At 43.4% G+C, this 27,393-nt stretch overlaps 1 protein-coding gene across 2 annotated transcripts; it reads left to right on the top strand.

Annotated features, from left to right (window-relative positions):
- The first annotated feature begins 988 nt into the window (after positions 1 to 988).
- intu (inturned planar cell polarity protein) lies at positions 989 to 27,095 on the top strand. Of its 2 annotated transcripts, none has more exons than XM_064343703.1 (16): positions 989 to 1,574; positions 6,195 to 6,775; positions 7,732 to 7,817; positions 15,794 to 15,997; positions 18,208 to 18,326; positions 18,784 to 18,873; positions 19,007 to 19,084; positions 19,684 to 19,867; positions 20,644 to 20,697; positions 21,188 to 21,250; positions 22,320 to 22,541; positions 23,306 to 23,818; positions 24,299 to 24,393; positions 24,725 to 24,914; positions 25,490 to 25,629; positions 26,176 to 27,095. In XM_064343703.1, exons 1-16 carry the CDS (start codon positions 1,483 to 1,485, stop codon positions 26,285 to 26,287), a joined length of 2,823 nt encoding a protein of 940 aa, XP_064199773.1. In that variant the 5' UTR covers positions 989 to 1,482; the 3' UTR covers positions 26,288 to 27,095. The 2 variants fall into 2 exon arrangements, with proteins under 2 accessions (XP_064199773.1, XP_064199772.1); XM_064343702.1 differs by lacking the exon at positions 989 to 1,574 and adding an exon at positions 2,645 to 2,919.
- The last annotated feature ends 298 nt before the right edge of the window (positions 27,096 to 27,393 follow it).

Raw genomic sequence — 27,393 nt, 5'->3', positions numbered from 1 at the left:
GAATCTTAACCAGAGCAGCAAGTACTATTACAGTGCCAAATACTCAAACAAATTATGGGTTTAAATAACTTTTTAAAAACATATATCCACGTTTTTATTGTTTTATGCAACACCTCCATTTGAAAATAAAGCGCCAAGATTTATCCCTGTTCACTGGACAAAATCTTAGTTTAGTAAATGTATATGTCTTAAGTGCCACAAGATGGCGATCTTACAGTTGCATATGAGGACTGCTCCGTAAAACAGCCAAAAAACATGCCCAGGTTATTTAGAAATTGTCTATCCCTCAATAAAGCATTAAACCATTACGTTCCTTCGTCATACAGTTATGATAATACAGCGTTAACAGTCATAAATGCATACAAATACTTTGTCATATGCCCATTAAAATAATTAGTTTCTGTAACGCATGTATTCAAAGATATTTAATTTAAAGATCACAAGCTCTTAAGAAACTGTCTGACCCCAAACCATAAAAGTATTCTGTTCAGTGTCGCGTAAATGTAAGTCTGCAAATGTAAGGTTGTAGGCTACATTAACATTGTTGGTGATATAGTCTACCTCATATAGCTACGAAACCGCACACACACGCTTACATACTTAAAATATGATATGACGAACAAACTACACAAAAGATGACCAACATTTTACAGCAATACGCTACATGAAGGCCGTGCATCTGTGCAGTTAAAGTGAAAATACAGCCACAATTCTGAATTCTGCTCGTAATAATTCGGTTTTCCTGTGTGTCTCTGCTTCAACAAAAATAAAATAGTTTAAATTAAAAATTGAGTTCAGATGTAATTTCCCACAATTCGTGACACTAGCAATGACCATTCAATTCATTTGGTATTGAAAAGACACTGAAACTACATTGACAGAATTCTGTCGCGCTCAACTGCTTATAGTGCACTGAATAAGCCTCAATGAATGAGGCGTTCAAACCCCTATTGAGTGAGTTGTTTTGGAGAGGCGGCGTTTTCCCCACCTGCCATGTAGAGTCCTTTATTGTCCAGAATAGCGCTCTCAACAGCGTCTTATAGCGCTGCACTCGGGACTGTGTAGCTACAAATTCCGGGACCGCTTCAAAGCACCGGGAGGAAACTACGGGCTTTGTGTTGTTAGTGATTGACGTGAGAATTTGGAAGGGAGAAAAAAAAGTTTTACCGGACTGCCGCACCAGTTTTCATTTAGAGCGGGGGGACAAGTAAGTCCGAAAGATTCCTCTAACAAAAGAGGTTTCCCACCGCTGAATAATAATATATTTAAACGTATGAAGTAGTCTACCGTTTAAATAATGTAAAAGATTGCGCAAGGGACGACTGAACCACATCGAATTCTTAGCCGGGATAAGACGAAATGGACGTCACATGGAACAACTCTTTTAATCCCCAGAAGATATGGATTTGAGATTTGTGCAATCTATATTGAGCACGATTGTCGTTGAAGTCATGAAATTCAGATAGGCTGGGATGTTTAAGAATGTTTAACATTGGCACGAATGGAGGAACCTTCGGATCCTTTTCTAAGAACTTGGAAGATTTTGATTCAATACGGAGTGTACTCCTGTACAGGTCAGTACAAGCTGGTAGGCTAAATTTGTTCATGTGCTTTTTGTGTCTGTAACCCAAGATGAAAATATGTCAATTAATCTTAGTCAATGTAGAACGAGGCAAGATGTAGCTTATACCTGTCATGCCATTATTAAGACGGCCCTGCACTTTGTCATTCGAATGCACACTGAATGCCTTTGCGGATTTAAAGACCTCGTGCGTGGTCTGAGAAGTAAAAAAGAAAAAAAAAGAAAGGAAAAAGAACCCAACTTCTTATTTTAAAAAAACAATGGTGTGAAACCTACGTGATTCCTACACAATTTCACAAGATGATGAACTTTTCATGATATTGCTAATGAAATAGTTTAACAGTGCACTGTAGCATAAACTTTTGTCTTGGCCTATACATGATATATATGCTAACCTATTATAGGCTATAGGCTACAAGTCTATAAACGTATTATATATTTTTTTTGTGATTTATATATAGCCTAATATATTCAATTTCATATTTTCAGATATTTGTATATTTTTTCGTATTTATTTCTGAAAAATAGTTTAATCTTCATTGCCTAATTGCTTGCATAAGATGCAAGTGTACCTACAATAAAAAACATAACAAGATAAATTGATCAATTAAAACTATAAGCCAGGAATAGTGTTATTAGTATCAGCACAATATTTTCAATAAGCCATATCTTTAAAAAAAAGGAAAAAAAAGAATTGGCCTTTTTAGGCTAGCATAGTAGGCTACTACTAGCCTACTACAACTAATAATATCATAATAGGCCTAATAATAATAATATTAATAATAATAATAATAATAATAATAATATTGTTATATTTAGTATTATGATTATTATTGACGCAGTCGGCAACAAAATAATTACCTGTTATCACTATCGTTGTCATAACTAATCGTATAGGACTACCTACTTCTGGTCCTTAAAATGAGGCAACTCAAGTTTCTGTTGTCAGGGCAGACGTAGGTAGTTACAAAGTCAGTTGTTTGCGATCCACTCTGCGAACTGAAAGCTTCAATGTTGTCAGGGCAACTACAAGACCAGCCAATCATATTAATACTATTCACGTCACATGGTACAAGGGAAAAGCCCGTATGTTCGCAACATGGCGAAATGTTGTCAATGTGTAAGCTATGGTAACAGATAAACCTCATTGAAGAAAACTGACTGTCGGGTTGCGTAAATTTAAATAAAAGTATGACCTCCAAGGACGTCCACATACCCCACGACAGTCCCGTATGCATTTCCGCCAAGCATGCGAACAACGATGAGGATGAGGGTGATGATAGCGATACTGGGTCCACGGGATCTGCATCAAGTTACAGCGAGTCCGACTACTCTGAGTAAGAAAAAATGCTTGCTGATAGTTTCATTTTTATGGAAACTTAAAATAACTGTTATAGTTTCTATTTCTTCTTACATTGAATACTAAGTAAATGCTGAGTAAGCGAATGCCAGATCGCATTTTGTTGTTTGAAATAAAACTATGAATATGAGGTTTGTGTGCAGACTGTCGGTTTTAGTTTGGGTAGCCTATTTACAACCATATCGGGTGATCCGTGTAGGAATTGCAGCCCTTTTAATACATAGTGGCCCCATTTTAGGGTAGCAAAAGTTATTGGTCAATTGTGCTGCTCATGCTGTTTCTTAGCCTGCTGCGTGTTGCATCATTAGTTGGTCCACAAGAAGGCTAAGGGAAAGTCCAGTACCAGTGCTAGTGCAGCAATTATTCACGAGGCTGAAAAATCAGAATAAATTCATCAGCGACATGGCCAAAACATTGGGTGTGGCAAAATCTACTGTTTTCTTAATAGAAAGAAAAAAACCATTTCAAATGTTGAGCAGTTCAAGAACTCACCAGGATGTGGGCATGGATGTGTCAAAGACTAAAATAAAGACTACACCAGTATAATCAGAGGTTTCGCCACAAGATGCAAACCACTGGTAAGCCTCAAGGACAGAATGGCCAGTTTAGAGTTTGCTAAAAAAAAGTATGTTAAAAACTGTAGAGTCCTGGCACAGATGAGACCAGTTTAACTGGTACCAAAGTGATGGAAAGATGAAAGTGTGGAGAAAGAAAGGAACTGCTCATGATCAAAGCACTCCCCATCATCTATGCAACATGGTGGGGTGTAGTGTTATGGCTTGGACTTGTATGACGGCCACTGGAACTGGCTTATTTGTCTTCATTAATGATTTGACTGCTGACCGCAGCAAGATGAATTCTAAGGCGTATAGAAATATCTTACCCGCTCCGTTCCAACCACATGCTTCAAGACTCATTGGGCGCTGCTTTACCTTGCAGCAGGACAATGACCCCATACATACTGCTAAAGCTACCAAGGAGTTTTTCTGGGCCAAAAGGTGGAATGTTTTTGACTGGCCTAGTTAATCACCAGTCCTGAATCCATTTGAACATGTGTTTCACACACTGAAGAAAAGAAACGCCCCAGAAACAAACAGGAACGGAAGATGGCTGCAGTACAGGCCTGGCTAAGCATCACCAGAGAAGAGACCCAGCGTTTGGTGATGTCTGTGGACCTCAAACTTCAGGCAGTCATCGAATGCAAAGAATTTTCCACCAAATACTGAATAATTTCATATTACGTTAATTTGTCCAATTACTTTTTCTCCTTAAATTTGGGGGACTATGTATTTTAAGGGCTATAAATTCCCTCAGATTAAAGCTCAGTTCTGTATATATATTTGCCAAGCCCATGCAATTCAGGCTAAGCTTTGAGTGCTGACTCCAATGTCAGCATACAGGAGTTTAACTAATGCCATGGTTAACTTTAAGTGCCAGTGAGGTTATTTGATTGAAACCATTTATGTCTTTAATGATTAACAGAGTCGGCTAATTTTGGCTGACAGCTGCAGGTAATTCAAGTTAAAAGTCTCTGTAGTTTCAGTAGCTTCTGTGCTGACCAATGAAGACAGTTTATTAGAACTGTGGAGAATGCAGGTGAATCAGTTTAATTCAGTTTAGGCCTCCTGTATCTGGCATGTGCCTCAAAGATAGTTTTCCTGCTGTTTTTCAACAAAGATTTTGAGTCCACTGGTCTACTTCCTGCCCTTTAAAATTGACATTAATTTACGTTAATGCCTTGCCAGATACTGTGAGCGCAAAGTTGTCAGAGAATTCTCTGTCCATTCGTATGACACTGCAGCAGACACATCACTATGCTGTGCTGAGTAGGAAGTTGAAACATAACCAAATCAGTGTCAGTATCTTGTGCCTGCACGAAGCCCTCCTCCCTGCTATACAATTAGCCTGTGTCAGTAGACTGCACAGGAAAAACATGATTTGTTTGACACATTACAGGGTATGTGCACTGGCTGCAGAAATTGAATGCAGGACAAAGTATACTTTGGAAAAGTATATGGGAAAATGAAAAGCTTTTGGTCACGCTACATTTGTCAGACATGCAAGACAGGTACCATTTGTTATATGAACTGCATATGTTTTGTTCTTAGTGTATTTACTTGTTAAAAGTAGTGGCTGGTCTTGATTTTCAAACTGAATAGGAAAATTTAAGGCACTGCAGGTGTTGGCTATTTCTTTATGCCTTCGTTCCAGCCTGTCACATTGTGAACAGGAATTAGCGTCATTAGCATGTGAACCTATGAGCATCTCTTCATTTATGCAATAGGTTTATCTGTCATCAGATGTATTAGCCTGACATTAGGGTTCTTAAGAAGGAGAGTTACTGTAGGACAGTATGAAAAGGGAGCCCTTCTATTCTGTACTCCGACCTCCTTTTTTCAACGATTTAGAAGATTTCTGTTTCCAATTTGGAAACTTAACCTTCATAAATAATTATATGCCGTTCACCATCTTCAGAAAATTTATGGATGTGGTTTCCAAGAGTCTACCGCAGGGGTGGTGCGGCTTAATTTAGAGAAACAAAAATGCCTGGCTCAATAGTTGGTTTTCTTTTTTGCAAAGTTAGAACATTTTATTTTGAAGGGTGTGTGGGTTTCTCTCTCTCTTTCTGTTTTATCCCTCAAAAATAATGCCTCAATTTTTTATGTGGGCTCATACTGCTTGTTTTTATTTCTTTAAATGCCGCATGAACTGGAATTGAACAGAAACCCAAGAAAAGAAAGGCCAAATGTTAATGAAATTCTTTTTTATGACTTGTAACTATAAACCATTTCATGACTTCATCAAATGAAATTCCATTGTAGGTCGTAAACCTTTGCACCTTTATATTAAGGCATTAAATCCAGCTTTCATGTGGATCCCTTTATTGCTGTGTTCATGGATAGGTTTCAATTGCTTTCTGTTGTACCTTTTTCACATTCTTAAAATATTTATACTGGCTTCTTAATCATAAATTGTTTTTAGTTTGAAACCATGGGTGATTTGACTTGACGTCCAAATGGAACTAAGTACCCTGTGGGCCTCCCAATTCTGGAAAGCCCAGCTCTACATTAGGGGCATTGTCAGTTGAGGCAACAGTGGGATGAGCGTAGTGTCATAAATGGGAATTCCAAATTGGGGAACCATGTGGATGAAACTAGGTAAATGTATTATAATTCAGAGTAGTTGGTGTGTACTCCATTAAGGCTCAATTCCTTGGTCACCCCTGTCTCGTCTCATCTCTCTGGATGACAGTGACCTTGAGCCTGAATGGCTGGATGATGTCCAGAAGAATGGTGAGCTATTTTACCTGGAGCTCAGCGAGGGCGAAGAAGAGGCGGCATTGGCCCACGCCAGTGCTATGCAGGGGCTCCCCACCAATCACGTGCGCTTCAGCGACAAAGAGGTGGAGGTCATCACGGATGGAGGGAAGCAAAAGGAAAAGAGCAAGACTGCACCCAAGTTGAAGAGGCTGGCCAAGATCCTGAGGAAGAAGCGTCCATCGCAGCGGCGAGCAAAAGGGAACGGAGGTGTGGGGTTGGGGGGTGGCGCCCACCCCACCTCCATCCTAAAGAACCAGGTGGGACAGCGCCAGGGGGTGGTGGTCCAGCAGCGGCAGCTCAAAGAGGTGTACGTGTACCTGAACCCCAAAAGGATGGGGAGCTGCTCACCCCCCCTGGAGAGGGGCGGCCTGCTGGAGGCGCTGGTGGGTGTGGTGCACCGCCCCTCCTGGGGGACGGGAGAGGGAGGGGGTGTGGGTCAGAAGGAGGAGCGGCTCACCATCCATGGCCTGGTGCCCAACAGCCCTGCCATCAAGTGTGCCCAGATCCTGATTGGTGAGTCGGGAGTCACATTTCCACATACCCAAATTCTGATTGGTCAGGCAGATGTCACAGAACTGTTGTGCACTATCCATATATACAATATCTATAAACAGCTATTCAGTATTATTTTACTGAGATATATATTTTTTAAAACCTTGAAGCTGGTTGTTGAACTCTTGTACTATTCATTATTATTGCTGATATGTAAAGATTATGTTGAGGTTGCTATTATTAGATGTTCATGCAGGCCCTGCCAAGAGGATCTATATATTTATTTTGTAAAAACCTTTGACAGAGTTTTTTTGGCTATGGGATGTCTAAACCATTTCAGCCCATTGCAGCATTCTAATTCAAAATGTTGTGTGCTGGGAGTGATGGCTGGCATTCTTCTTTGCTTGTTATTGCCCATTATCTGTTGTCACATCTGGAAGTTTCCAGGCCATGAAGGCATCTAACTGAAGAATACTTAGAGCAGTTGTCTGAGGAGACCAAAGGAATGGCAACAGAATTACACCGCAATGAAAAAGAATGCACATAAGTTAGCAGTTAGACTGCCTTTCAAGGAACAGGCATCCATGCTAGAACAATTACCCTGGTTAAATATCTAAAATAACTAGGGAAAGATCTTAGAGAGGGAGATAGGTATTCACATGTTATTCGCACACCCACAGGTCAAGTTTCTGTTTTTGTTGTGACGTTGAAGAAACAAAAACATTTTCTAAATCATGCATTGTTGGAAAAAGTGCACCATATAATTTAATTAATGTATTAAATTGTATGGTGAAACTAATACTGTTGTGTAGTGAAGACTAATTCTCTCCCTTTGCATACACTTTGTACCAATGTGGCTGGTTGCCATAGTCAGCACTGTGTGTTTTTTTTCTCTGCGTTTTTTGTGTGCAGAATAGATTAGCTTTTTGCTGAATGTGCTGTACTAGGGGACTGACTCAACGTTCTTGTCCTCACAGGTGATGTTCTTGTTGCTGTTGACGATGTGGATGTGACATCAGAGAACATCGAGAGAGTGCTTTCCTGTATCCCCGGTCCAATGCAGGTATGTGTGTGATCCGTTGGTCTGGTACCGGAAGCATTTGTCGGTTCATTCGATTACTAAGCCAATGAGAGGTGTTTTGCTGATATGACACTGAAGAAAATGCAACTTCTGTACCTGAACCCTTACATGCGTTTTTTATACTTTTCTTTAAAGTAAAAAAAAATAATAATCAGGCTCAGGAGTAGTTTTTGATGAACACAACAGAGATTCAACCATTAAAGTTCAATGTGGTCGAAAAATGTTTTGTTCCAAAAATCACTTGCACAGCCCATATAATTTTTATCCAGAGTGCTCGCCAATTGGTTGCAGAAAGGAATGGGCAAAGCCAGGACTGAACAAAGTTGAGGTTCAGGATGTTTACAAATTGAGGAGAAGAAAAAGGCAGAAACTGTACAAAAAATAAATAACGGGGTGAAATTGAGCATGAAAGACGTGTGTGTGATCAAACAAATACAGCTGCTTCGTGATGAGAACTACGGGAGTTGGCCATTATTTTGCTGCTTTTTTTCCTTTCTTTCTTAATTTTAATTAGAAAGAAATAATTTATCACGTACATTTCACAAAGTTGCAAATATACTTGTCGACTGAAATTATCCTTATTGCATTTCAAGACCAGAGTGTGTCCAGTCATTGAAAACGGTTGTCGGACATTAATTTGTTTTTGCCATTGGTGGTTTGCAGTTTTGGTTTGTGCTGCATCAGCCTTCAACAATTCAGCGTAGAAGGACAGGGTGATGTCAGACAACCATGGGAATCCACAGATTTTACTAAAAAAATGAAAATGTCACAAATGTGTCAACGGTATGCATTTTTCTGAGAATTATGCTGGTTCATTCCTCAGTTCTGCCCACAAGTAATCCTTTTAGCCGCATTTTGCAACGAAAACACGCTCTCTGACTACAGTGCGGTGGCTAAATTGGCCATTCTCCCAACCGAATGTTCTGCAGCTTAATAAGCACCTTTGTGTACCGTTTGAGTTCGTTTCCATTCCTCACCATGAAAATGCACGTGGGCACTTCACCGTTTGCAAATATTCCAGCTGTGTTTTGCACGATCTGTGATGCTATTCGTTCTCATTCACTTTGAGCTTTTTCAGACACGGACAACTAGACCTTTCTTTCTCTGGCTATTCTGTGCCGATGGGGCGACAATGTTTGGTTGTTGTCAGTCTCCAGGATACCCTTTACACCGCAGGCCGCTCTAGGACAGAAAAATATTTAAAAAACTTTAAAGACTGATGGGTTTGCAAATTTGAGTGTGCTGCAATTGTAGACCTCCTGCACCTGAGAAGCTGTTTCTCTATGACTTTCACACCTCCTCCAGTGACTGGTGTGGCTGACGGTATGTAATATGTTTTCAGCGAAAGCTGTTATAGCTGTACAGAGCCTTTGCTCTCAGGATTTGCTAAGGTGCATGTTAATGTGGAAAATGGAGCTGTTTGGTTCAAAAAACAAGCTTGACTGGGACGCGGTTTGACCTACAAGCTCTGGCAAATGGCAGAACCCACTTGAGGACATATGAACAATCTTCATTAAGGCCGTCATTCGTGGGCGCTTGTGCCAGATTTTCTCATCGTTCCAAGATGTCTTCAAAATATAGTCCCTTCTTGACTTTTTCACTTAGCACCACGGTTTACTTATATCTGCAAACTTTGCTTCCCTAATTGGCAGGGAATTCCAGGCTAACACTCTTAATTTTAACGCTCTGTCCCTTTAAGTGGCAGAAGTGCGATGGTAAACGAGACAAGGACTAAATGAAGCACACTGGCTGAGTTTGCACAAGCTCGAGCCTTAACAAAGCGAGTGCCAGATGGGAGGAAAATAAAAGCTGCCGCTTCATGGTTGCGCTCTAAATCTGCAGAGACAGCTCAGCACAAAGCTGTTTCCCCCTTCCACCCAATTAATCAATTAACCCCACCTCGGCAGGTACTAATTATTTTAATTTGTAATTAGGGTGCCTGAGCTACGTGTATTTAAAGCCTGTGAAGGTTGTGTGGAAATATGCATATATTTTTAGCGCTTTTATGTGGTTCTGGGGCCTCTCTTTCCACAGAATGAAAATTCCCTATAGTTCCCCTTTGGACTTAAAACACATTTAGTAGCTACCAATCATCACCTTTTCTCTGGGGAGAAATGGTGGTCGGTGTCCGAATGATACCTTTGATGTTTTTTTTATTCTGTTTTCTTTTTTTTGAAGACACGTCCACATTCGCTTTCCGTCTCCTGCGAGAAGTAAACGAGCAAAAGAGAGAGTAAAAGAAGGAATTCTAAAATTACAGTGCTGCCAGGAGTGATCCAGTTTGCGGCGGGGAGAAGTTGGACTGTGACGGTAGAGTCTGGAAACCACAGGAAGAGAGCCATTACGCTGTGGCGCTGTCAGTGCTGCTGATTAGAAGATGCAACCAGATAGCAAATTACACTGGGGAAAGCGCAGGACTGGACGAAAATGGACTTTCGCCCTCTGTGCGTGCAGTCCGCCTGCTTTTCGACGGAGAGAATTCTAACCTGTCAGGTTTTTAAATGTCTGTTGTTCTGCGTGCTGTTGTACATTGTGTTCACAGAGACGCGCGCAGGCATCATGGTCACTCAGCTGCTGCTTTGTGGCGGGTTCTCCTTTTGGAAGCTCCACGTAAGCCTGGATGCCGTGCAGACTGGGTTGGGAGCTCGATTTTTGGCATCGGGGCTGGGCCCGCGTAGCGAGTTTGCCCCTTGCGCAGGGCGTCAGTTTGACCAAAGGAATTGTGGGCGTTTTTGGAAGCGCTTGGTGCTGACTGTGTGTAACCGAGGGACCCACTGTTTAGCAGGGTACTGTGCAGTTTGCTATCGAATCCAAACCATTGTGCGTATTACAGAGATTACTCCTCTACGGCCACAAATATAAGCTTTTGGAAATATTCAGCCTTTGTTAATAAGTTCAGAAGAACATTTAAAGTTTATCCAGGATGCTTTAGCCTCTTCACGCAGATCTGGCCAACCCTGTTCTAATTATGTAGCGTTCTATTTAAGGCTTTATAACTCCAGATGTGAGCATCACAGAGGCTTGGAAAATGACTTGAATTAAGCAAGACACTTGTACCATTTAAATACTAACTTAGTTTAGTTTATTTTCATAATTTAGGTACAAATGAAGTGCCACAAATGCAAAGAAATCTAGACAAAATTACAAAAATGAAGTTGTTCTCCTTTAGTTTACATTACATTCATTTGGCAGACGCTTTTATCCAAAGCGACGTACAAAAAAGTGCATTTCATGGTCGTAGACAACTGCTGAACACGGGTTCAGTAAGGTACAATTACTTATTTTGTACAGCTATTTCTAGCCGAGAACAATGAACACTATTCTGGTCTAACATCTGCAAAGCCAACTAGGCAGAAGAATAAGCTACATAGTTTGCAATGAAATACTGAGAGTCACAAATGTAAAATGGGTAAAACTATACATTTCCTGGATCATAAACAAGTGTGCAACATTTGTGTGTTTCACAAATGCTGCTATTTATAATCAGTCGGAGGGAAATTTTACATTCATCAGCAAACAGTAAATTTGAATTTGAATTTGAATTAATTTGAAGGACTTTCCATGCCCATGGAGACTCTAATACCTTACAGTCCACCTTATGTACAATAAAATGATAATATTCCACCATCAGGAAAATGTTCTAGCTTCATGGAAAAGCGGTGCATCAAGCATAATGCATGACTGAGCCACCTACAAACACTTCCACTACAGCATGTGAAATCCCATCTGAGCTGCTGGTCTCACCCTCAGCTGTGCACCAGACTGATCCCAAAGCACTGTCCGCTATGTGAAATATGTTTAATTTTCCAAACCCAGCAGTTTTAACTGTTAACACCCTCATTTGACATCCGGCACTCTGAATACTGAGCACAAGTGCATCAACAGTTAAAACACCTCACTTGTTCAACATATAAAATATATTTATTTTATTTAATTTGATCATTATTATCAAAGATATCAATTATCAATTAAATTGCCAAATTGATTGATAGGCAGGGCAAACTTGGTTTAACCTTTATCCAAGCAGCCAGATGAAAATTTAGAAGTTTTTAAGTTACAACAAATATTCACGTTTAATCTGAAGACGAGGTTCAACTACCTTAAAACAATTAACAGGTATACAGGCATGGTTACAGGCATGGACAGTCACAGAAGAAATGAATGAAAGACAGCTTGTTTTTCCGAAAGTGCAGTGCAAATCCTGTTTTAATGATTGAGCATGTCTTAAAACCTCTCTGATATATACAAGTTATTAATTGGTAAGCCTATTTTGAGTCATTCTTTTTATATATCATGTAATTAGATAAACTTATCAGTTATTCATTTTTGATTGATTAATGAACACAGAATTAATAACTGCACAAAATGTGTATCTCTCATCTGACCTGATCACGTCACTGTGTTTGAACACACGGTAAAATTAAATTTTTATGCATACACTGACGCAAAATGTACTCATTAGCACACCCACACGCTCACATGAAAATGATCATTTTAAATTTCATCTCCGTATACATTGGCTAAAATACATTGATGATGCCATCTTAAGTAGTTCAGCCTTGTACAGGATTGAGATATTCTCTTTTTTTTTTTACAGATTTATTTTTCCTCCTGCTCTCTCCATTTCCTCTGTCTTTAGTGGGGTTATGATGCTCGCAGCATCCCCAGGGGAGCCGTCTCTGTTTTGACTGTGTCCACTGCGCAGTAAAGGCTGTAATCATGTGACACAGGAAGTCAGCGGCGGAGAGCAGCAGCTGTTAAACCCTTTCTAGTAGCGGGCCGTCCTTGGCCTCCGCCACCATTGGGCCCAGGCGCCCCAGCCTTGCGTCGACCGAGAGTCGCTCACTCACAAACCATCGTCCGTGAGCTGCGGTTCTCTGCGGTTTGCGGCGGTTTCCTCCAAGAATGCGACAACTGTACAGGAATGAGAGACAGAACACAAGAAAACACGCTAAACTATTCTAAAGAGCCGCTGAAATGTCCGCTGTTTGTGCTTGTGTTGGTGGGAACCATTTAGAGAACAAGCTATACTTGGCTCTCAGGCTTCTTTTAAGTGTGTGAGTAGATTCAGCTGCACCCAAGACATATAGACCACACCACAACATAAAAAGCAGTTTCTGGAGATTTTTTTTTTGGTCAGTTAAACTTACTTATGCCAGAACGTTTCACTGCTTAGTTGCTCTGGTAGAATCCTGGGCTGTTTCTCAATAGTTCACCCTTGTGGATGGATTTGTGATAAGCTGTGTACACAATCAGAGCAGTTCACCCAGCTTGAAAAGCTCCCTGGAATTAGTCTTTGAATGTGTTTGGTTGGATGTGCCAAGACCACACTAGCTCACACTGTAAGGTTGGATTTGGAGTGGGGCCCGGGTCGGTTTTTTATTGGCTGGCTGGTGGAAGACCCTCCTGATCGGTGCTCTGTGGTCAGAAGACCTCATCAGAATGGCTGATCCCAGCACAGCATGAAAATTACAGTATGTCCTCCTAGCCTCTTTGACAAGCCATGTTTATTATTATTATTATAATCATTATTATTATCATTATTATTATTATAATTATTATTTGTAGTAGTAGTATATTAGTAATAATAATAATAAAGTTATTGTTGTTAATATAACTATTATTGTTACTATCTTTATGAGGAAGTCAAAGCTGTTTTGCAAGTGAGATAGTGGTTTATCTGTGTGCTCAAGTGTGGAATACCGATTCAGGCAGCTGCATTCCATAACCATATGGAAGACAGTGGTGTGAAAATTTTGTCCGATGCTGTTTTTTTTTTCAATGACAGCATATTTATTTTAATATGAATTTATCAGAATAATATGAATTTATCATACTGTTTTTTGTGTATTCGTATTTGGATTATTTTAGTCATTTTTAAAATCCCAGTCTGGAGTCTGTTTCCTTCATTAAATTGTCATCTTGTTTTCTAACTGAAAGATGAGAAGTCTGAGGTAACTGCGTTATTGATGACTGAGTCAGACTCGCACAGGGCTTTAACAATCCTTGGATTTAAAATGAGGAATGCACTGCATCAAATTGCAAAATAGAATTTAAAAATGGCACTATTGTGTCTCTCCATATTTTTCTAACTCCAAATACACCATGTACCATAGTGGTTTGCTGGGCTGTGATAGGTGGAGATCGTGTCATATGTGAGTTTATCATTATGTTGGTTGGTGGATGGGGCAGTAACGGATCGAGCTGGCTGTGCGGTATCGTACAGAAATAATGTTACCCTTCAAACCGCATCTGGTTTCTGTTTCTAATTCACCCACAATTAATGTCAAGAAGGGCCTCTAGGATGTGCCTTGTGTTGACGGTGCATTTCAGTCCAGACTTTGCGTGCGTGTGTGTGTGTGTGTGAGAGAGAGAGAGAGAGAGAGAAAGGGAGAGTGTGTGTATGTGTGTGTCTCTATCTGTATGTCTGTCTGTGTGTGTGTGTGTGTGAGAGTGAGTGTGAATGTCTGTATGTGTGTGTGTGAGAGAGAGAGAGTACTTGACCATCTTTGAGCTGAGCTTGCTGAAAACTTGTGGTTCTCTGACAGAAATGCTATTTTCACTCACCCTTGCCTTCTGTGCCTTCTCCCCTCATTGCTGCTGCATGCCACATATCTGTTCATTTTTCCCCCTTTGTGGTGAGCCAACAAATTTATCAAAACAGAGCACAAAAGCCTTATGAGTGTACAGTGGAGTCAAAACATACATGAACGGCAGACCTAAATGTCATGGTAGTTTAATCCTGCGTTTGTGCTGGCCACATCAGAGGTGAAAGCCACAGGCTGGAATACCAGGATTATCTTGGTTTCATCCATCATCTGCGCTGTGAGGTCAGGAGGCAAGCCTAATTTGCATAATTACAGTGTTTTTAAGGGGGAAGCTGGGTCATTTTCTGCATTTAGGAGAGCCACTTGGCCTAAATATGTATGGAAAACATAGCTTGGGTTCACATCAATGTCACATTTACATTTCACATTATTTCTGTAAAATTCCACAAAAAATCTATGTACCTCATATTGTACCTCATTGTTTCTTCTTTTGTTATTTTTATTTGCTTGTGCTGTTGCTTTTTGTTGCCATTCGTTGCCTGTTGCAAATGGAATATCCCATTCGTAATCATGTTTGTGAGAGAAAATAAAAATAAAGTAAATATTAATACACAGAGCTGCACTAATGTGGCAAGGACCCGTGGGGTGTCCAAGACCTGGCCTGACACATGCTGTCTGCTGGAACTCAGCATTTAACTGATCAATTAAAGCAGTCAATTACATAGTTAACTCACCTCACCTGGGCCTAAATTGGTTGTTGATTTTGAGGCTGACACCTGATTTACACCCGGAGTGTTTGGTACGTGGCGTCCGCTTACTTTTGGCGCCCATGCGAGTGGTTTTCAGCTTTTACACTAGCCACGGTTTGGCATGGAGCTTGTCTGGTGTACAAGTCCTAATTACATCGGTCCTGGTGTAAATCAGTCTTAAAACAGCATGACCTGCAGATCTTCTATGTCTGCCTTCTGTGGTTTAGGCTGCAGGCAAAAGAAAGAGTTCAGATGGTGCTGACAGTCTGCATTCCTCATCAACTCTCCATGTTTTCTTTTCCGTATGTTCTTATGTGCCTTTAGATAAGATAGACTTTATTGAGCCCTGTGGGGTAATTTTTCCTCTGCATTTGACCCATTCTAGTTACTTAGGAGCAATGGGCAGCCACAGTGCAGCACCCAGGGACCAGTTCTGAGGCCAGTGCCTTGGTCAATGGCAATGGGCGGAGTATTCATGAACTTAAATGCATGTCTTTTGGTGTGGGAGGAAACCCATGTGAACATGGGGAGAACATGCAAACTCCACACAGAGAGGATCCAGCCCGGCACCTCCTTCTTGCGAGGCAACAGTGCTAGCCACTTTGCCAGTCAGTCCACCTGTCAATCAATCATTCAGTCATTCAATCATTTTATCACTCAGGTGAAGCTGACGCTGGAGACGGGCTCTCCGGGGGAGGGTCCCACCGCCGTCCCCCCCAGCGGCAGGCCCTCCCCTCCCGTCAGTCAGCTGGTGAAGCTGCTGTGGGGGGAGGACGCGGTGGAGCTGCAGATGTCCATCAGCCACATCCCTCACATCGTCATGTACCTCACCCTCAAACTGGACTCGGAGCCCTCCAGAGAAGACGTACGTCAGCCTTCTTCCTTCTTCTGCTTCTTCCTGCTTGCTTCCCTTGGCCTGTTAAGCGTAGTGCTCTGTGTGTCACGTGAGGCAGATTTAGGGGAAGGTCTGGAGTAAGTCTGGAGTGGGAGGGGGCCTGTACAGTGTGATATTATACTTGGGGGATGAATAAAATATCATTGCATTGTTCTGTACTGGTACAATGTAATATTGCTTTATTCAACCCCCAAGGGGCAGTTTCATTTTGGCCTGGAAGAGAGTGTACAAATGCATTCACCCTTCACAGCATAAAATTCAACAAATGGTATTGTGAAATTGCCTGCCTCAGTCGAGAGAACCACAAAGTGGTTCATATCACTTGTGCGGTTAATAATTCCAATGCCACCTTTAGAAAGCTAATATCTGTATGATACACAAAGGTGAAATTTCCAGGCTTTTGTGTATATATGAATACATGTATAAGTATATGCATATGTGCAAGCGAGTATAATGATGAAAATGAACGGGGAAGATGTTCTTCAGGGCAGTATGTTGTGCTGCATTTCTCTTAGCATTTAATCGGCCACCTGTTAGCTCACCCTACTCCGCCAGGTGTAATTATTTTAAAGGTTTTTAAAATGGCTTGGCCCAAGGAGCTCACGGGGCTTTTCTTACAGGGCTTTTCTTAGCTGGTATTTTTCTCTGTGATGTGAGGTTGACTGGGGGGGAGGGGGGGAGGTAGAGCTTGAATTGCAGGTGAAAAGTTTCGTTACTAGGAGTTTTTGACGAAGTGCAGGGGATTTGGAGAACGACCAGCTTGGAGAGCCTCCAAGGTTACAGTATATTTATAACTCAGGTTTATTAAAAGGAACCAATAGAAAGAAGGAAAAATAAACCTTTTGAATAATTTAGTGCGAGGTAATGCATTTCCATTAGCTAGGGGCAAACCTGTAGGTAAAGGAGTAGAAAATAATTGCATGCTATTCATTTCATTGTGGCCAATGAATGTATTAATGTTTCAAAAGCATTCTACTTTTGGATGCAGATCAGTTCACCTCTTGTCAGGGCATTGAAATGCCTTTGAATTAGTGCTACACTGTTGCTTCATTTCCAGCGGAGTGGGCTGCCACAACTTCTTTTCCCAGGCACGGGTTAGAGACAGGCATTTAAACGCTTCCCCCATGCTGATTTAATTCCTCTGTTAGTGCAAATCATGTTTTAATTAACCTTATTCATTCTTCCCGCTCATTCGTTTTCTTTTCCCAGATTAGAAACTCTTAGGTTACAGACCACGGAAGGTTGGCCAAAGCCACATTCTAAAAGCGGCCTTCAACAGAAGTTTTCATTTTCAAATGACAGCTTTTGTTTCCATTATCTAGTTAAGTGTGGTTTTAGTCAATAAGGTGTGTTGTATAAAAAGGCTTTAGCATTTATTTGAAACCGTGTTGTATGTAACCATGTGTAGACAATATAGCTACAGGCGGGTAACAAATTAAAGGAAACACCAACATAAAGTGTCTTAGTAAGGTGTTGGGCCTCCATAAGCTGCCAAAACGTCTTCAATGCACCTTGGCATAGATTCTACTAGTCTCTGGAAGTCTATTGGACGGATGGAAAACATTCTTCCAAATGATATTCCCTCATTTGGTGTTTTGATGATCTTGGTGGCGCGCGCTGTCTAACACATCGGTCCAAAATCTCCCATAGGTGTTCAATTAGTGACCCCTCGTGCTTTGTGGATGGGGGCATTGTCATTCTGGAAGAGACGACTTCCATCAGGATAAAAACATTTCATCATAGGGCACGGTGATCAATCAGTATAGCTTTGTATTGATTTGCAGTGATCCTTCCCTCTAAGGGGAGAAGTGGGCCCAAACCATGCCAGGAAAATGCCCCCCAACAGCAAAACAGAGCCACTGGACTCCCTCACTGTAGGGGTCAAGCATTCAGGCCTGTACCGTTCTCTTGTTCTATGTCACCCATGCACTCGCCCACTTGTCGAGAATATGGTAAAGGATGATTCATCTGACCATGTTACTTCAGTGACTGTTCCTATTGAAACACTATTGAAACCTTTCTCTTCCTCTATCTTTCTTTCTGTCTCTCTTGCTCATCACTGTATTGGCTCTCTTTTTCTGTCTCCCTCCTCTGTCCCACTGTTTCTATGTCTCCCACTCTCTTTTTCCTTCTATTTCTGTCTTTCCCACCATTCTGCCCCTCTCCCTTCTTCCCTGCAGCAGGAGATTCTGTACCAGTACCCCGTGACTGAGGCCTCCATCCAGCTGAAGGGGGTGAGGGGCATATTCCTCACTTTGTGTGACATGCTGGAGAGCGTCACAGGGGGGCAGATCGTCAGGTAGGCATGCGGCAGGGACACGAGTCTGCGCATCACTCTGAGGTTTCAGCCTCAAGGGGGCCTGAGTGGCTACTGTCAATCATAGCTTCTCAAACTCGGTCTGGAGGGCTGCTGTTCAGCAGACTCTGCACCTCTTTATTCAGCTTATCAGGATAATGGGGGGAGTGGTTAAATTGTCAATACTTAACTCATATAAGCTCTGAGTAGGTTCCTGTGTAGAACTAGAACTGGGGCCTCTGCCATGTGTCCCATTTATTCAGTATAATTCACAGACATTTACTCACTGTTTCACTTATAGTCAATTGGTACTGAAATACTCTTTGTTGCAGTTGCCCCAGGCATTGGGGCTGCTTTTTACAGTGGTATGATTTGTGGGCGTGAGCTGTCTTGATGATGTACATCTTTCTTCACATTTATCCATCTTTCTTTTTCTTTCTCCATCTTTCTCCATCCTCAGTTCCTCGCTGCTGCTCAGTAAACATCTGGTCCATGTGGGCTACTGGAAGGAAGGAGACAATCTTCTGGTGCTTGGTCTTCCTGCAGAAAGGTGATATAGATGTGACTGGCCATGTGCTACAGCTTAAATGTACCAACAGGATAAGAACATGATTGTTCAAAAAAGTAAAATGCAGTCCCCGTGTTTTGTCTTGTTTTAGTTTTGGTGTATTATTGCCTTCCAGAGTTCCGCTCTTGCATCTGAAAACCGTAATTGGGGGTGTGGTCCGGACTTTGAGAGTGATGTACGGTTCCCTGGACAGGTTAGTTTTGCTCCTTTACTCATTGCAGTAGGAGAGTAACTACATTTGTTCCGTGGATTGCATAGAGTTTGGGACTTGGCTACTCATGGGTTCATGGCAAAGCTTATTGCATCTAACCTCAAAAAACATTTGCAGCTCAGCAGATACAGCAAGGATGTATTGTATACACCTGCATATTTTACAGTAACAGGCCTGGTAATTACCCTGCAGAAGGGCTTGACAGGGGTGCCCCCTACTTGAGATTGGAACTAGTCACCATTTTGTTGTCCTTTAATCTGTAACTGTTCCTCTACACAGGTATATACTTGCTTATCTCTAAGTTGCAGGCAAATGGCACAATTTATACAGCTGCGATTTAATTCAGAATAGCCCTAGGGAAATCGCTGATGCCTTCCATAATGCGGAACTTTACTACAATGTGCAAAGTTAGCAAACAGCTACCTTTGCATATTACAGCGCCTCAGGTATTTATCTGTATGGTTCCTGTGAAGTCTGCATTTCTGCTGAACAGCAGCGAAGCTGGTATTTAGGGTTCCAAAGCCCTCACCCACAGTCGGGTCTGGCGCTCTGAGGACATCTGCCCCCACCTTTCTCCACAGGGCGTTCTGTGACCCGGACAACGGTGTGAGGCTGGACCACTTCTTCTGCCTGCTCTTCCAGCAGCTGATCCAGCCCTCCAGACTGAGTGACAGCCCTGGAGCCCCGCCCCCTGACGTATCCAACACGCTCTTCCTGGACGGGCTGCCTGCCGTTCGCTGGCTGACCCTCCCCCCAGAAATCAAGGTGACGGCTCTGCAGCCCCCCCCCCCCCCCCCACGACCCATTGCTTTATTGTCTGGGTTTACATAAGAGTGCAGGACTGGATAGAAGGCTTTTGTGTATCAATAACATCACAACAATGTATAACAAATAACAAAGTACAGAGGTCTTCAAATAGTTTGCCTTCTTTGGGTTTTGCTTTAGAGTGGGATTTACATTTAGAGTGATTTGTGAATTTTATAGATTTTTTTGGGGAGATTTTTGAAGTTTTACTTTACTTAAAGATGTTTTCCTCTTTCATGCTATCTAAATTTAAAATGAATGCGTGGGGGCTATTTTTTTTTATTTTGACTCCTGGGAATGTTTTTTTTTTCTGTGAACACAAAACTTCACGTGGTGCTGCCACCTACTGTTTGATTGCTAGAGCTTTGAAACAACTATAGGATGCATTTCTTCAATAGGACCACATGACTATGCAGAGTTGTTCAACATCACTGATTATAGCCCTCATCGAAGAGGGCACATGGGAAAGTGAGAAACAGAAGCGGGCCCCCTGAGTCATACATTTTCAAAAGCATTCACTTCCACTTCCGTGAATGCAAACAGTAACCATGCTGTGTGCAACTATAGTTTGGAATGTCTTGTGGATAAAACTGATTATCTTGTGTGTACAGTCTAATAGTTGTACAATACTTGACTGCTGTGCCATTCTATTGGGGAAATGGCAGCTATGTCACTATGGCAGCGCAGTCAACTGTGTTATTAGTCTTTACAGTGTTCTAATTCATTTGTTCTCATAGGTGGAAATTGACACTGTTCTGTCTGATTTTGAGTCGTCTGATTTTGGAGAAATGGTAAGTATAAGCATTCCAGGTTGGGTCTTTGTACTGTAAGTACCACCATGATTTTAGTCTTTTAGCCAGATGGAGAATTGCTGGCATTTCTGCCTTTATGGCCTGTATGTTCTGTAGGTGACATTGACATGTTTTCCAGTCCTCTGCTTTTTAAAATGGCAAATTAAAGCATCAGAGTTCATTTTAATGAACCATGGCCCTGGCATTCACGCTACACAGTAGCTGCGCTTGGTTAAGTTTCAGGAAAAAGTTAACATTTTTTAGGCATGACAAAGAAGGAGAGGAGGGATGGCTCCCTGGAGAGTCGTCGCTGAATAATTAATGTCCGCCATTCTGTGAGAAATAATTAAGACGTGAAGATGTCAGCCGCTCCAGCCTTCCACTGGGGGCTAAATGCCTGGCTCATGCAGGCCAATCAGGCTAATGGCCCTCAGCTCTAACCGCACTGTCCCCGCCCCTCCCCCTCCCCTCCCCCAACCCCCGTTCACAGTCGGAGGACTTCTTTGGCATGCGCCGGCTGTACGTCACGCTGGGCTCCTGTCTGTTCTACAAGGTGAGTCTCACACCTGTCGCACGCCTGTCCCACCTGCGGCCGCGCCCTGACGTCATGGAAACCGAACGCTTCCCTGGAGACGCACAAAGGAGCGACACGGGGCGAGTCCTTCAGGCTGACCGTGGACAGAACGAGACAGAACATGGCGCCTTTCATTCCCTAATTGCGGATGAGTGGCGAACAACTTCAACTGAAACATTCATGAAGTGTGCAGAGGAGAGGGTGGGGGGAATGGGGTGCTTGGTATGCTTTGTGTGGTTAGAATCAAGGTGTAGCATGGAGGTCAGTCAGAGGTCACAAAAGGCTTACAGAGCACTGAACATTATTTTCTGTCAGTGACTTTTGGATTACTTTATTCTGTCAGTATTAAAATGACAGATCCCTATGATGATCCCTATCTGACAGAATCACTACTGAAATGAATGATGCTTATTAAATACTAATCAACATGAAATTCAATATAGGAGTTCCAATTTATCAATATATATAAGCTTATTACATACTAGACTGTATGAAAACCAATATGAGTTCCAATTTCTCAATGTACGTAAAACAGACTGAAAATATTAGATACATCAATCATTGTGACCTTGCCATTTGCTGCACAAACAAAATACATTGATAATATTGTACGTTTTACAAATAGCCAGAAATTGATACATTTTGTAATGTATACTATTTGCCGTTTTACAAGTGTTTCAATTTAGCTTCATTTGCTCCATATTTTCTTTTACTTTGACATATGTAACAGGATTTAAAGCGTTACATTTGGCTGTGTTCATTTACTGCGGATTTGGCTCAGTTTTCATTTTGCTCATTTGAAACCCTGCTTGCAGCAAGTGTAAAAGTACATCTTCTCTGTAATTTAAACGCAGTCCCTGTAATTTAAGAGTGGAAGTTAAAAATCGACTGAAGGACGACTGAAGTTTTATTTGATTCAGGATGTGATTTTTATGGTTCAGGAACGTTTCCCAGTTTCCTCTACTCATAAAAACAGAACGTGTAAACACTCAGGGACTGTCTGGGACAGACACACACTGTCTGTGTCTCCGCGCTTATCACGTTTCAGGGATACCTGATAGCCAACCACCTGCCGAAGGAGGACCTGCTGGACGTCTCCCTTTACTGCCAGCACTACTGCCTGCTGCCCCTGGCCTCTGAGCAGCGCATCGGTCAGCTGGTCATCTGGAGGGAGGTGTTCCCCCAGCGCCGCTCCCAGCCCGCCACCAAACCCGCGGGGTGGGGCTACTGCGAGCCCCAGGGCCGCTACTTCCTCCTCATCGTGGGACTGGTAGGACCTTCTCCACCCCCTCCCCCCTTCCGCAGCCACCCAATCAAACTCTTAACTTGGCTTAAGAAAAAAAAGTGAATGTTTTATAGCACAGTAATAGGACAGAATGGTCTGGTCCTGAAGCAGGCCCTGTTGCTTATAAATGACTACAAAGGGAAGAAAGTTCAGAGGACCTCTCTGGAGAGCCAAATTGAAAATAAACAAGCGTGCAGGAGCTTTTAAGCACAAAATGGAATACATCCCTGTCTCAGTATTAAATTGGTGAGAGGGCAAACAAGACGTGACCTCACCTATGCATCTTAGCAGCGTTAATTAATGAATTCCAATTGCATGCTGGGCCACGGGTAATTTTCTTAGTACAAAGCATCCAGTCTTGTGGAGTTTTTTCCCCCCCTCTGTCATTCAAACTTTGCCCTCTGGAGTTTGTGTACTTTATGGTGGCATGCATTCTTGAATGATCTGTGCTTTTATATTTTCTCAATATACACCTGACCCCTCTCAACTCCCCCCCACCCAAACATTGTGACCCCCCCCCCCCCCGCTGTTGTGTTATTGCTGTCTGAATAACACACATTCCTATCAGATTAATTTCGCTGCCAGATGCACAGGTTCAGGGCTCTGTGATACATACTTCTGGCGGTTACAGGGCTGGAGTGCAGGGTTCTGTTGCCTTGACGGCAGACCTTGAAATGCTTTGTATCGAATAGCAAAGTGTCCGTCTAAGTGTCTGTTTGTCCGCCTTGTTCTGTTGTCTCTCTTGGCAGAGGCACTTCATGCAGTGTGTGTTGCTGGAGGCGGGGGGCTGCGCCGCCCCCGCCGTGGGGGTCCAGGGGCCGGACTGCGTGTATGTGGACCAGGTGAAAGCCACCCTCCTGCAGCTGGAGGGGCTAGACGGGGGCATCGAGGAGCGTCTGGCCACGCCCCCCGCCCCCTGCCTCTCCTGCGCCGACTGGTTCCTCCCCTCGGGCCGCGACCGCCTGGACAGCATCGCCAGCTCGCCCGTCTTCAGCAAGCTGGCGGGCGCCGGCAAGGCGCCCTCGCCCTCGGGGAGGCGGAGCCTGTTCGGGGAGGCCGCCTCCTCCCTCCGCGGCCGCCGGCCCAGCCCCCAGCGGAGCCTGTCGGACAGCGGCAGCGAGGGCCAGGCGGACGGGCTGTCCTTCGGCCCGGGGCTCAGCCCCCACGCCACGCCCGACCCGGCCAGGAAGCTGGGGGGGCGCCGGGATTCGCTGGGCTCCGGGGGCTCGGATGGCAGCGGGGGCAGCGGGAGTCTCTTCAAGGTGCCGCGTCCCCCTCCTCACACTTTCTGATTCCTGCTTCCTATTTGTGTAGCTCTCAGTTGACCCCATTACATCACAGATGGGCTGGTCCTGTTCTCAAGTGTCAAAGGCCACCTTATTTCCTGTTCTTTGCAAAGGCGCTTTATGTGTCTTGTGGAGCGGGGTTGCCATGACAACGCAGCTACACAGACACATTTCTTTTTGTCCACATATTTTGTGTTGTCACGCACAGTAGATGGTAATAAAATTCTGCTATTTTACTGCATCCTTCCTTGTCTGAGATACTAGACTTTTAAGACGTTACGCTTGTTGGTAGTCCTACCTACTCCACTGTATCCTGAAAGCAGTGTAACTTGACAGATCAAAGTTGAGGGCAGTAAATCTGCAGAAGCTGTAAGCTTGTTCGCAGTGATGATCTGTGTTTAGGGCAGATGGCTCCTTTCCGGTGCTGACCTGACTGGTTGCTTTGTGTTTGAATAGATCCCCAGAAAGAAGCACCCCAACCCGTTCTACCTGGGGACCCTGAAGAAGAGTCTGACGGAGAGAGAGACAGAGGACATGTACAACACCATGAAGTGAGTGAGACACCCCTCCAAACTGTTTGAGCCTGTAGCCTTCTGGTTATACGTCCCCTTCCCTACCCTCAAAACCAGACTGCAACCCATGACATGTTGCCGATGTTAATTTTTCAGGGGCGTTTGGGCTGTTTCACAGTTTGCAGTCTCTGTTTGCTTCTTGGATTAACGCTAATTCAGAGTAAACACTTATTCCAGTCCAAGCAGTTTTAAACTTCAGTGGGTGTGCCATGCATCCTGTGTCCTTGAAGACCATGTGGTCACACCTCCCCACCCCCAGTCTGCCGCTCAGATAATTTTGTGCCCTCTCATGACACCTCCCCCCCCGCAGGCTGACGTCGGGGGCGGAGAACACGCTCTTCCACTACGTGTGCATGGAGACGGTGCAGGGCATCTTCATCGCCCCCACGCACAGGGAGGTGTCCCAGCTCAGCGGCTCCATCCACCCCCAGCTCATCCGCAACTTCCACCACTGCTGCCTGTCCATCCGAGCTGCCTTTCAGCAGAGCCTGCCGCCCAGGGTGAGCACTGAGCACGCACACACACACACACACACCACACACACACACACGTACACACACACACACACACACCACACACACACACACACACACACACACGTACACACACACACATTTGCATGCATGCACACATGCACATACGCACGCTCGCACACACACACACACACATTCACGTGCATGCACACACGCACACACGCAAGCCTGTGTATGTTTACTGCATCAAAGGAAGATGCAGACTGTAGTGCATAGCTGTGAGGTTAGTCAGGACTCCCATTACTCTCTCTGTGTATGGGAGCACAGTGACTCCGAGCAGCAGATCAGGGATGCCAGTATGGCAGCTGTATGAGCTGTGTGTCAGTACTGCAGGGCTCAGTCCAGACAGCATGCTGTGAGCTTACAGCACACTTGTAACAACGGCCTGTTTTCATGCTAATGCCCCCATTGGCCCTAAACTAGATTTACTCATCAGTTAGGCAGTTACACTGCTAGTGGTGTGTGTGTGTGTGTGTGTGTGTGTGTCTGAGATCCATACCGTGCCGTGGGTACAGTCCTCTCTGGGGTCTGTTTGTGTTCAGGAGAGGAGAGGTGTGGACAGGCCTCAGGGAACCAGGGGGCTGGGCCCGGTGAAGGAGCACGGCGTTCTGTTCCAGTGCAAGCCCGAGAACTGGACAGACCAGAAGAAGCCCGCCCCCACCATGACCTACTGGGTCATCGGGTACGTGCATCTGCGGCAATAACAACAAAAATAATGTCACCTGTAATTTGTGGCCTGGAGTTCTGTGGGGTAATAACTGTTGACTTGAACTGTCGAGCGCTGTTGTTTTTGGGAGAGCTCCCAGTTTGGCAGAAGTTTGGGGGGGGTTGGGGGGAAGTGTTTCTTTACAGGAGTAACCTGTGTGAGAGACGTTGCAGCTGTTTCTGGAATCATTGCAGCTGGGATGGATCTGTCTGGGGGAAAATATTAACGGCTGGGTAGAAAGAAAAGGCAGATTGCAAACAGCTGTGCCTCAGCCATTATGAATGCAGTAAGGGGCCATTTTATGCATTATGTCTATTTACGGACATACATTCATATGATTATTAGTTTCATATTTGGCAGGATTGATGTGCAGATTGACATACTAGCGAAAATAGTACAAGAACCCAGAGTGTACAATGATCTAAAAGGCAGAAGTATGGCAATCCAACCCTAATTGTAGCAGGACAAGGGAAATATATTTTCCGATTCATTTTAAAACCCCTTTTGTTGTTTGTGTCTCAGACGGATGCTTCTAGAACCTGTCCCTCAGGAATTCTACGTGTGCTTCCATGATTCCGTAGCCGAGGTGCCTGTGGAGATGGCCTTCAGGCTGTCTTTCGGATTGGCCCTGTGAGGAGGACGCTTCTGACAGGTCGTCTGCGGACCAATTTCTGAAGACAGTAATCCTACCTACCAGTAATAGTTCCTGCAGCCACAGAAGCCAGGCCTTGTCCTCAAGGTTTCCAATTTCACTTGATGCGACCGTGTGGAGTCACTGATTGACTTGGAAATAAATCCACCTCAGCCATTAACTGATCGTAACATACAAAAGTAGAATGACTGCAGGCTCTCAAGGCGAAGGTTTTTCCACAGCTTACCGGCAGTATTTGGCAGATTCTCTTTCATCAGAATGGCAGGTTGCTTTCCTCATCTCGCTGGCTTCTGATTGGCTCAGATGTAGCTCTGCTCGTCTGGGAGATGTACGTGTGTGTGGAACTGAAACCAAACTGGAAGGTGCCTGACCACACTGAAAACATGTTCTTTCCTGCTTTGCCCTTGGCTTGGCAGCCGCCTTAAATCGTTCCGATTCTGTTTTATGGAAAAAAAGGAAAATTGTTTTATATGCTATATTTAAAGATGTACAGTATTTTGTGAAAAATGTATATATTTTTGCCTTTTGTATGACATTGAATCCTTTGTAAATGGCACATCACGGCCAGTATAAATAAATGCAGAGGCGGTAGTTTATTTCTAATGCATTCTTAATGTACCCTGGGCAGAACATTCTGAACACCATGAAATAACACCAAGATGCATTATTTTTGAAAGCCATGCAGAAGTGTCAGCATTTCAGGTAACACAGTTTCCTCTGTTCATGTCCTTACCTTTGCCAACTTAAAAATATGGTTGGATTCCTAAAATATTAAATATAATAAACTAAACTATGGCAGTTGGATTTCTTTCCAGGCGTAATTGAAAAACCTCAAGTTTCAAACCCATGACCTGTGTGGTCTCCAGAACTCAAACTCCTATATCTCACCAAGCAGGAACATTCAACTCCAAGTCCTGTGGGCCGTGTGTCTGCAGATTATTTGCTCCAACCACACACACTACACTACCAGATTTCATCAATTATTTGACCTCCCTAGTCCAGGAAGTTAGCTCATTGTTGAAATCAGGGGCTCAATCCAATTGCCTATTTTATCCGTCCTCGTCTCCAAGGTCCTTGCCTGACCCAGA

This window comes from Anguilla rostrata, chromosome 7, assembly GCF_018555375.3.
Source record: "Anguilla rostrata isolate EN2019 chromosome 7, ASM1855537v3, whole genome shotgun sequence".
NCBI classification, from domain to species: Eukaryota; Metazoa; Chordata; class Actinopteri; order Anguilliformes; family Anguillidae; genus Anguilla; species Anguilla rostrata.
The sequence above is the reverse complement of the archived record's forward strand: the minus strand, read 5'-3'. Positions and strand labels throughout refer to the sequence as shown.